This window comes from Haliotis rubra, unplaced genomic scaffold (assembly GCF_003918875.1).
Source record: "Haliotis rubra isolate DU_JTF1 unplaced genomic scaffold, ASM391887v1 Scf248, whole genome shotgun sequence".
NCBI lineage: Eukaryota > Metazoa > Mollusca > Gastropoda > Lepetellida > Haliotidae > Haliotis > Haliotis rubra.
The window spans coordinates 792757-804785 of NW_025766536.1; the positions used below are offsets into that span (position 1 = coordinate 792757).

At 46.8% G+C, this 12029-nt stretch overlaps 2 protein-coding genes across 2 annotated transcripts; one reads left to right on the plus strand and one right to left on the minus strand.

The window, feature by feature from the left end:
* The first annotated feature begins 1594 nt into the window (after positions 1 to 1594).
* On the plus strand, positions 1595 to 3591 carry LOC124279213. Its single transcript, XM_046715015.1, has 2 exons — positions 1595 to 1608; positions 2236 to 3591. Exon 2 carries the CDS (start codon positions 2246 to 2248, stop codon positions 3551 to 3553), a length of 1308 nt encoding a protein of 435 aa, XP_046570971.1. The 5' UTR covers positions 1595 to 1608; positions 2236 to 2245; the 3' UTR covers positions 3554 to 3591.
* A 2228-nt stretch (positions 3592 to 5819) lies between these two features.
* Positions 5820 to 6203, minus strand: LOC124279230 (transcription elongation factor SPT6 homolog). Its single transcript, XM_046715042.1, has one exon. The coding sequence runs from the start codon at positions 6201 to 6203 to the stop codon at positions 5820 to 5822; it is 384 nt and encodes a 127-aa protein (XP_046570998.1).
* Positions 6204 to 12029: the final 5826 nt, after the last annotated feature.

Consider the following 12029-nt stretch of genomic DNA (forward strand, 5'->3'; position numbering starts at 1 on the left):
TTATATACTATACTAACGAACATAGTATACTATGTCAAATTCCTATGTTATTTCGAAAATTCATTTTTCACTCAAACATGTTAGTAAATTTTACAAAACAGTTAGTAAATATTTGAAGTATTATAGTTTTTCACTGTATCGTATGGTGGCTGATCGGGGCATCGCTATATCGTACATCATAGTATCGCCATGTCTCGTGTTGTCATAGTGCAGTGTTGTGTCGTACTAACTCGTTGTCTCAGAATCGCCTGGAAATTTCAGGGATATATGTGGATGGCCCGAATAGGTATCCATAAATATTCGAAGTAACAAGAAAATAATCCAAACAACGGGACGAAATATTGTTTTCGTTTATGGTACAAGCGTACAAACCGGTGTACACACTGCGTAAGTCCACTTTGCAACTCGAAACAACTACTATGAGTGAGTATGGTTTTACGCCGCTTTTAGCAATATTACAGCAATATCATGGCGGGGCACACCAGAAACGGTCTTCACACATTGTACCCATGTGGGGAATCGAACCCGGGTCTTCAGCCTGACGAACGAACGCTTTGACCACAAGGCTACCCCACCGGCCCCGAAGAAACTGGAATTATGGAAATTAATAATGACAAAGTAATCGAAGTAATGAGAAATTAATTGATATTACAAGAAAATGCTCGAAGCAACGAGAAAATAATTAAAGCATCGAGATGGAATATTGCTAAAAGCAGGGAAAACCAAACTCACTCACTCACTCATAACAAAAGTAGTATTAATGACTTTCATTAACTTTAGACCTGTCGCACTTTCAAACTGTATTGAAGTAAAGTAAGTGTTGAAGTGTTTAGCGTGGAGGACCTGCATTACTTCGACATCCCAATCCACCCGAAAGACCCAACTCCCAATTCACCCGAAATCCCCAACTCCCAATCCACCCGAAATCTCCAACTCCCAATCCACCCCAAATTCCCAACTCCCAATTCACCCGAAATACCCAACTCCCAATCCACCCGAAATACCCAACTCCCAATTCACCCGAAATCCCCAACTCCCAACCCACTCGAAATCTCCAACTCCCAATCCACTCGAAATCCCCAACTACGTAATCCACCCGAAATCCGCAACTCCCAATCATCAACCTGAGATGCCGTGACACTGAAACCCTATTGAGCACCATCTCACTGACTGTGTCATCAGCCAGGAACGAAGTTTTAGAACGGCTCGTACAACATTACAACTTTCCACAGCATGTGTTAAAAGAGAGACTGGTTTTTGATTCACATGGATAGTAAACATTTACTTTCCGTGAGTACAGACTTGATATTAAAGGTCACATGCAACGTAAAACACAACTTTGCAGATTCTGATACCTTTCGGTATGGACTTACAGTAACAAATGGACAAAAATGCAAATTCAACTTATAAAGTTGAAAAATAACGCGATGAAAAAAACCCCGCGAAATCAGAGTTCAAACGATTCACTAAATTCACCCCAGCTGGGGTGAAAAGTGGTTTCAACAACTGGCTACGCTGCGCTGATCTGCGCCCATGGGGCATGCGCAGTGAATAGGTTCGCGCAGCTCTGAGTTAGTTGCGTTATTTAGCGTCGCACGCACAACTAAGGTATTTCGGCGACGGGGTAGTACACTTATTAAGAAATGAGGGGGAACAAAAAATAGAACTTTTGAAAGAGTGGTGTTGGAAGCTATGATGTGAGCTATTTTTCTAATGTTTTGTTGTTATTTCACAGTCGCGAGTTTTTTATATGTTATGACGGGATTACCGATTTAACTGTTTATATAATTTCATTTGACTATTTCACTACACGTTCTTCTTACCGAGTCACTTTCTCAGTTCGATATATACTTAACATCAACGTCAATATTTAGCATTGTCAGAATTTCTAATTGAGATATGCCTCTATCACAGACAAAACTCAATGTCTGTTTTATTGACACCTATGTGCCTGCCTGCCTGTCTGCTAATGACAATATGCAATACACAACTTCGATACACGCCCACCCGCTCTGACTGGGTTCGGTATCCCGGGTGCTTCGTTTCGAGAGAAGTAAACCCAAGTACAAAATATTGCACTTTTGATTTGCGATTGTACGCCTATAATTGTATTTATTTGTTTTCTCATAATCAGCCATGCATATTATATGTCATGTATAAGTGATAATTGTGTTTTAATTTTGTTTGTTTTTTTGGTTGCATGTGACCTTTGAACTTGACATATATCTTCCCCAGAAACCAGAAGATGTTCTCTGACCTGTCGTCCAGCCTCGTTTCCATCATATTCCTGATTCTGACACCAATATACAAAGTTCTCCAGGGCCTTATTTGGAGTATTACTGGGGTACAGTCTGCACGTGCAGCTACCAGCACGTGCTATGAACGTGCGGTCCACGTACAACATGTGGTTTGGAAAAGAAAAACGTCTCACGTAACGGCTTCAAATACAAATGAATTTTGGACTACACACGAAAGGTTTGACCATCCTCGAATCCTCTTGGACCCATCAGTATCTCTGTATAATATCACTTCCACAGAGGCGATATTTATTAGGACAGCCATTGATGTAGATATCTACAGCTCAGACTCACATCCTTTCATGAAGTGGGCCCAGGCTGTCAATGCTGAGAAGGTATACACCATTCCTGTGGAAGCCTTCCATCGGCTGGCGGACGAGACGGGAGACCCTCAGGTCCCTGTCATATGGCTCTCTAACACTGGACGCTGTGGCTCTACTCTTCTCAGCCAGGTGTTTGAGAAGGTCCCCGGAACAATAGCCATCGGAGAACCAGAGGCCGTAACATCTGTCACAATGTTAAGTAAACTTGAAACCTGCCCGGAAGAGGAAGTTCTCAAGCTTCTGCAGAGTGTCATCAGGCTGCAGTGTAAGACGCTGCCAGGAGCTCAAAGAATTATTCTAAAGGTCGCTGCCTTCACTTTTGCAGAGGTCAAGGTCATATGTGAGATGTTTCCTGAAATCAAGCACCTGTTTCTATACAGAGACAGTTTGCCATATGCAGTGTCTTCCAAGGCACTTGCAATGTCTGAATTAAGAATTAAAATCTTCAAAGGATTTGCCGATTCTGATTTTCTCGCGAAGATCTTTCCTGGAACCCGAAGGCATATGTACAAGATGATTTCACGCATAGATCGTTATGATCGTGACCTTGACGACATTGCTGCAGACATGACCTTCATAGGACACTGGATGATACTGTGTGCGGGTGTCATGACGAGATACAAGGAGTTCAGAGAGAGTGGGATCCCGATATTTGCCGTTCAGTACGAAGAGCTTGTGAAGGAAAAAGAAGGAATGGTTAGAGCCTTGTTCCAGAAACTAGACATACCAGAGAAACATGTTTCGAAAGCTCTGGCTGCATTTGAAGTAGACTCACAACGAGGCTCGTCGATCAGCCGGAAGTCAACAGGAACACGTTTCCCCCTGACACCGCGAGAGTTGTCCGACGGTAATATCGTTCTCCAACGATATGGCTTCCCGAGATTTGGCAAGAAAATAGACCTACCTGGGCGTCTACAACCTGCTGTCTATTAAACTTAAAACAAAACTTATTTCCTGCACCAATAGCGCCCTTTATAAACAATTACAAGTTGATCTTAGTGCTAGGAGTATCGAAGAAGTGCAGTACTACTACTTTCTGAAATATCTATTCTTTTAAAACAAAACTTGCTTTGAAGTTGAATAAAATTCAGAAAACGTACCCAAAGGTCGCTTGTTTCAGCAAAGCTGTACACATATAAGAGTTAGTGAGTAACTTGAGTTTAACCCCAATGTAAATTACAGTTACATCATGACGTGCCTGTTTAATGAGGGAGAAGCAATCCAAATGATGGAGGTCTCCGATGACTCACCAAGGTTTCTGAAAATACAGAAGTTTGATAGAAACAAATAAACCGATTTTATTTGTATGTTTGTTTGCTGTTTAACTCCACACTCTGCAATATTCCAACTAGACGGCAGCAGTCTGTAAATAATCGAGTCTGGACCAGACAATCGGGTGATCAACATCATGAGCATCGATCTACGCAATTGGGATACGATGACATGTGTCAACCATGTTAATGATCCTGACCACCCGATCCCATTAGTCGCCTCTGATGAAAAGCATGGGTTGCTAAAGACCAATTCTCTGTAAACTGAAAAGTTGAGATGATGGATTCAAAACCCGAAGAATGCTTCACATCATAATCAAGGTTGGCGGAAAGGGGAAATCAAAGCTATGGAGCTGACACATGAAATCATGGTGAACAGCAATTGGGGTGAGTGAGTTTAGTTTTACGCCGCTTTTAGCAATATTACAGCAATATCACGGCGGGGGACACCAGAAATGGGCTTCACACATTGTACCCATGTGGGGAATCGAACCCGGGTTTTCGGCGTGACGAGCCAACGCTTTAACCACTAGGCTACCCCACCGCCACGAACAACAATTTGAACCCTGATCATAGGCTACAGACATGTCAAAGGGAGACAACTATGTACGTAAATGCTTGAAGTCCATCCCCGGTGTCCTCTGCCGTGATATTGCTGGACAGTTGATAATAGCAACGTCAAACCATATTGTCAAACTATAGTTCATGGAATTGATTTTTAGCGCACACGAATTGAACATTTGTGATTTCCTGATAAATCATCGACACACAGACAAGAACGAGATAAATCTACTAGTTTATTGATGGGGCAGTTTATATAACAACAGTTTCTAAATCAGTTCTACCATCATCACTGTCTCCACCTCCTATTTCACACCGTTGTTGTCCATCCATTCCATTCCATTATCCATTCCTTGATCCATCCGTCCATTCCATCATTTCCACCTCCCATTCCATTCCATTCCATTCCATTCCATCCATCCTTCCATCCATTTCTCTCCATCCATCCACCTTCCTGTCCATCCACCTCCATTGTCCTTCCTTCCTTCCTCCTTGTCCTTCACTCCATCCACCTCCTTCCCTCCACCATCCATTTCTTCCATCCATCCACCTCCTTCCATCCATCTTCCATTCCTTCCATCCATTGTCCATCCACCTCCATTATCCATTCCTTCCATTCCATTCCATCCATCCTCTGTTATCCTTCCTTTCCTTCATCCATCCATCTTCCTCTTTCCATTCCATTCCACCTCCATCCATCCTTCCACCATTCCATTCCCATCCATCCATCCATCCATCCTCCATTCCATATTCCATTCCTTTCTCCATCCTCCATCCTCCATCATTCCTCCATCCGTCCATCCATTCCACTCCACCACCATCCTCCATTCCTTCCATCCATCCATGTCCATCCATCCCTCCATTTCCATTACTCCTTCCCTCCATCATCCTCCATTATCTCCTTCTCCATCCATCCCTCCCATCCTCCATCCTTCCATTATCCTTCCATCCATCCTCCACTTTCCATTTCCATCCACCATGTCCATCCTCCATTCCATTGTCACTTTCCTCCATGTCCATCCCATCCACTCCATCTTCCATCCTGTCCATTCCATCCGCCATCCACCACCATCCACCATTCCACTCCACTTTCCGTTATCCATCCACCTCCATTCCATTCATCCTTCCACTTCCTTCCGTTGTCCATCATCCACCCCTCCACATTCTCCATCCTTCCCTCCATCTTCCTGTCTTGTCCATCCATCCCTCCACCTCCATTCCTCTCTCCTTCCTCCCTTGTCCATCCATCCATCCTCCTGTCCATGTGTCCACCTCCTCTTCCCTTCCACCACCTCCACTCCACCTTCCATTCCATCCATCATTCCATCCATTCCTCCTTCCATCCCTCCATGTCCATCCCACTTCCTTCATCCATCCATTCCCTCCTTCCATCCGTCACCTCCTCCACTTCCATCCATCCATTCCTCCACTCCTCCACTTCCATCGTCCATCCATCCTCCTTCCGTCCACTTCCATCCATTGTCCATCCATCCACTGTCCATCCTCCTCCTTTCCATTCCTTCCATTCCCTCCATGTCCATCCACCTTCCATTCTGTTTCCTCCTTTCCATCCTCCCTCCTTCCATTTCCATCCACTCCATCCACTGTCCTCCATTGTCTTCCTCCATCATCCATCCTCCACTCCATTTTGTCCATCCTCCTGTCCATCCACTTCCTTTGTCCTTCCACTCCATCCATGGTCCCATCCCTCCACTTCCGTTGTCCATCCATCCATCCTTCCGTCCATCCATTCCACTTCCTCCATCCCTCCATGTCCATCCGTCCTCCACTTCCATTTCCATCCACCCTCCATTCCACCTCCACTTTCCATTTGTCCTGGTGTCCTTCCTCCATTCCTCCACCTTCCGTTATCCATCCTCCTCCTCCATCCACCACCACCTTCCTCCGTTGTCCGTCCTCCTCCATTGTCCCTCCTTCCATTGTCCGTTGTCCTCCACTCCTTGTCCTGTCCATCCACCATCCGTCCACTCCCTTTCCATTGTCCTTCCTCCATCCCCTGTCCTCCTTCCGTTGTCCTCCGTCCACCTCCTTTCCGTTGTCCATCCATCCACTCCGTTGTCCATCGTCCGTCCTTCCATTGTCCTTCCCTCCGTTGTCCGTTGTCCTTCCTGTTCCGTTATCCATCCTCTCCATGTCCATCCATCCGTCCTCCACCTCCCTCCACTTCCTCCATCCACCTCCTTCCGTCCTCCATTCCATCCTCCGTCCACTTTGTCCTTGTCCACTCCCTCCTCCACTTTCCGTTGTCCGTTGTCCTCGGGGTCCTTCCTCCATGTTCCTGTCCGCCTCCATCGTCCTCCGTTGTCCATCCACCGTCCATTTCCATCCTTTCTGTTGTCCTTCCACCTCCATCCACCACCATCCTTCCTTTCCGTTGTCCATCCCTCCTTGTCGTCCCACTTTCCGTCCACCTTTTCCGTTATCCGTCCACTCCATCCTCCACTGTCCATCCATCTTCCATCCTCCATCCTCCACTTCCGTTATCCTCCTCCATTTCCATTCCGTGGTCTCGTCATCCACCTCCTTCCATCCACCATCCATCTCCTCCAGTCCATCCTCCTTTCCATCCACCTTCCACCATGTCCATCCACCTCCACTCCTTTCCGTTGTCCACCTCCACCTCCTCCATCCACTCTCCACTTCCATTCTCCACCACCACCTCCTCCATATCATCCTCCACCTCCATTTCCTTGTCCATCCACCACCTCCTCCATCCAGTCCTTCCCCACCTCCTCCACCTCCCTTTCCGACACTGTCCATCCCACCCACCTCCTCCATAGTAGTCATCGTCTCCACCTCCTCCACTTCCCTTTCTGTTGTCAGCATCACCACCACCTCCTCCATAGTCCATCCCTGTCTCCACCTCCTCCCACTTCCCTTTCCATGTCTGCATCATCTCCACCACCTCCTCCATAGTAGTCATCGTCACCACCTCCTCCACTTCCCTTTCCATTGTCAGCATCACCACCACACCTCCTCCATAGTAGTCATCGTCTCCACCTCCTCCACTTCCCTTTCCATTGTCCAGCATCACCACCACCTCCTCCATAGTAGTCATCGTCTCCACCTCCTCCACTTCCACTGCCCTTTCTGTTGTCAGCATCACCACCACCTCCTCCATAGTTCTCATCGTCACCACCTCCTCCACTCCACTTCCTCCATCCTCCACTATTGTGTCGGCATCACTCACCACCCTCCTCCATAGTAGTCATACCCTTTCTGTTGTCCGTCACCACCTCCTCCACTTCCTGTACCGTTGTCGGCATCACCACCACCTCCCTCCATAGTAGTCATCGTCTCCACCTCCTCCACTTCCTTTCCTGTTGTCAGCATCACCACCCTCCTCCTCCATAGTAGTCCATCGTCTCCACCTCCTCCACTTCCCTTTCCTGTTGTCAGCATCACCACCACCTCCTCCCCTCCATAGTAGTCATCCACCCACCTCCTCCACTTCCACTTTCCGTCAGCATCACCACCACCCTCCTCCATCCACTTCATTTCCTCCATCCACCTCCTCCACTTCCCATTTCCGTCCACCCTCCACTCCTTCCGTCATCACCACCACCACCTCCATATAGTCCATCGTCCTCCACCTCCTCCACTTCCCTTTCATTGTCAGCATCACCACCACCTCCTCCATAGTAGTCATCGTCTCCACCTCCTCCACTTCCTTTCCGTTGTTCTGCATCACCACCACCTCCCTCCTCCATAGTAGTCATCGTCACCACCTCCTCCACTTCCCTTTCCTTGTCGGCATCACATCACCTCCACCTCCTCCATAGTAGTCATCGTCACCACCTCCCACTTCCCTCCATCCTTCCCTTTCCATTGTCATCATCACCCACCACCTCCTCCATAGTAGTCATCACCACCACCTCCTCCTCCACTTCCCTTTTCCGTTTTCATCGTCATCATCACCACCTCCTCCATAGTAGTCATCGTCACCACCTCCTCCACTTCCCTTTCCGTTGTCATCAGCATCACCACCACCTCCTCCATAGTAGTCATCACCTCCCTCCTCCACCTCCTCCACCTTCCCTTTCTGTTGTCAGCATCACCACCACCTCCTCCATAGTAGTCATCGTCACCACCTCCTCCACTTCCCTTTCCGTTGTCAGCATCACCACCACCTCCTCCATAGTAGTCATCGTCTCCACCTCCTCCACTCCCTTTCCGTTGTCGGCATCACCACCACCTCCTCCATAGTAGTCATCGTCACCACCTCCTCCACTTCCTTTACCGTTGTCAGCATCACCACCACCTCCTCCATAGTAGTCATCGTCTCCACCTCCTCCACTTCCCTTTCCGTTGTCAGCATCACCACCACCTCCTCCATAGTAGTCATCGTCACCACCTCCTCCACTTCCCTTTCCATAGTAGTCATCGTCACCACCTCCTCCACTTCCTTCACCGTTGTCTGCATCACCACCACCTCCTCCGTAGTAGTCATCGTCTCCACCTCCTCCACTTCCCTTTCCGTTGTCAGCATCACCACCACCTCCTCCATAGTAGTCATCGTCACCACCTCCTCCACTTCCCTTTCCGTTGTCAGCATCACCACCACCTCCTCCATAGTAGTCATCGTCACCACCTCCTCCACTTCCCTTTCCGTTGTCAGCATCACCACCACCTCCTCCATAGTAGTCATCGTCTCCACCTCCTCCACTTCCCTTTCCGTTGTCAGCATCACCACCACCTCCTCCGTAGTAGTAGTCATCACCTCCACCTCCTCCACTTCCCTTTCTGTTGTCTGCATCACCTCCACCTCCTCCATAGTAGTCATCGTCACCACCTCCTCCACTTCCCTTTCCGTTGTCTGCATCACCACCACCTCCTCCATAGTAGTCATAGTCTCCACCTCCTCCACTTCCCTTTCCGTTGTCAGCATCACCACCACCTCCTCCGTAGTAGTCATCGTCTCCACCTGTTTTATTCTCCTTCTTGTCCTTGGGGGGTGTCTCTTGCTCCTCTGTAAATGTCAAATTTAGTTTGTTTTTATAGTGTTTCCCTACTGAGATACCATGCGACATTTTAACAAGGACATGATGGTGGAACCGCTGAAGGCCTTGCTTTATCCCCCTGTTGCTTTGGGGTGGGGGTTGGGGGTTTAAGCCTAGTGGTTAAGGCGTTCGCTCGTCATGTCGAAGACTCAGGTTCGATTCCCCACACGGGTACAATGTGTGAAGCCCATTTCTGGTGTCCCGCTGTGATATGGCTGGAGCATTGCTAAAAGCGGCGTAAAACTAAACTAACTCCGTTTCCAACAAATCAGCACTGGCCTTGAACCTGTAGATATATACTGAGTCAAAAAAGAAAGTTCACATTCTTTCTTCAGGGCACTATAAAAGAACAAGAGATGGTAAGATGGTTAAATTGTTATTATTTCATTGCTGAGATCTGTGTGATGTACTCGATACACCGACAGTGCCATAATCAGTTCCATTAGGCTACACCGCCGTTCCAAAACATGGGTATACAGAATGTCAAGTCACAAGAATAAAAATGCGAAATTTCTCAGTTCAATATCGTGTATGGCCGCCCCGCGCATTCACCACTGCCAAACACCGTCTCCTCATCGACTGCCTGATGCTTGTGAACACGTGGTTGGGGATTCTGCGCCATTGCTCTTGCAAGGCAGCGCCAAGTTCCTGCAAATTCTGAGGTTGGTTCCTAAGACCACGAAGCCTTCTCCCAAGTGCTTCCCAAACGTGCTCTATTGGATTAAGGCCAGGGGACCAGTTGGGTACAACAGTAAATAATATGCACGTTCATATATTGGTATGGCTGTTATTAGCCATCCTCAGAACTATATGCTCAAGTTAAATTTTGAGATTGCGTGCGCTAGCCTAGAGGTTAAAGCGTTCGCTCGTCACGGCAAAGACTCGGGTTCGATTCCCCACATGGGTACAATGTGTGAAGCCCATTTTCTGGTGTCCCCCACCGTGATATTGCTGGAATATTGCTAAAAGCGGCGTGAAACTTAACTCACACACATACACACACATTTTGAGATACAAATATCAGATCATCCTCGATAATCTCCAGGATATACGTTACGATCACTCTCCACTATACCCTGGATGCATCCATGGCTTGACCCGATAATTATATTACCTTCCTTTGCTGGCTCTGCATTCTCACAGTAGCCAGTCAGCTAAGCCGCCGTTACATCCGAGCTTGCCAGTGTCAACAAAGATAGTGGTCGCAGTCGCGAAGGTTTGTTCGCAGTACCACTCAGATTTGTGGAGAAATAATACAGACAACTTGACAGATCTGAAACTTTAAAAAAATATATAAAAGAACTCCTTCCACATCTTTCAGAGTACCCTCTGCATCAATTGTGTTGCCAAGTTTAAACGGTTAGATAATTTAAGAAGGGGAAAGTGAGTTGTGATTGGTACGCTCAACTACCCAGCGTGGACACCTGACTGGATAAAAAGCCAGCCAAGGGAGGTAATAAAATCATCGGGCCAAGCCGTGGATGCATCCAGGGTATAGTGGAGAGTGATCGTTATGTAAATCCTGGAGATTATCGAGGATGATATCAGATATGCTTGTTTGAATGCCTCACTCACTCATACCAAGAATGTTTAGAAAGTGTTATCTATTTCTGATCTTCCTGCTGAGAGGTGCCATATTGGAACCAAACTCAGTATTCCAGTCATGTTGAATGTCATTGTGGTCGGAAAGCCCAAAGTGATGAAGGTTTTGCATGTTTACCTCAGTGAATGTATGCTTTGGTAACTTATAAAATCTTGATAATGAAATTTGTAACAAAATTCACAGTACATAATAAAATTGAGCAACCGATACAGATAGTACTTCCCACCAAGTTCTGCTGCATGTGTGGTCAGTGTGTTTATGGGAGCTGATCCAAGCTATTATGACAGTCTCTGTTCTTGGTAACCTTTTCCGAAAATCTTACAATCACACGCAGAACACTGCTCAACCTGTATCATCAGCCGTGAACACTCTTAATATATTCTCAAATGATTGTTGGTGGGGTAGCCTAGTGGTTAAAGCGTTTGCTCGTCACGCCAAAGACCGGGGTTCGATTCCCCACATGGGTACAATGTGTGAAGCCCATTTCTGGTGTCCCCGCCATGATATCGCTGGAATATTGCTAAAAGTGGCTTATTACAAAACTCACTCACTCACTCACTCAAAGGATTGTGCTGACTTGTGTAACAACACTTGGAATGGTAAATCTGTCAGTGACAGGACTGGGCTATTCGCATGGATTCAGGTCCTACTTTAGGCAAGGGGATCAACAATTTATTGAAGCATTAATTTCATGATTTACGGTAACTGAATTGTTGGAACGATACTGAGTTTGGTTCTACAGCACATGTAATTGGAACACATGCCACCAGACTCTCCAGTGATGTAATAGATGTTCTTGTCAGACTCTGGTACTGTATTTACCACAATAAGCACCCAAGATGCTGAGAAAAACTGACATAATGCAATGCTCATTAAGACCCTACACTACTTAAATCTATTTTTAGACATCAGACGGGGTGGTGGGATAGCCAAATGGTTAAAGCGTCCACTCG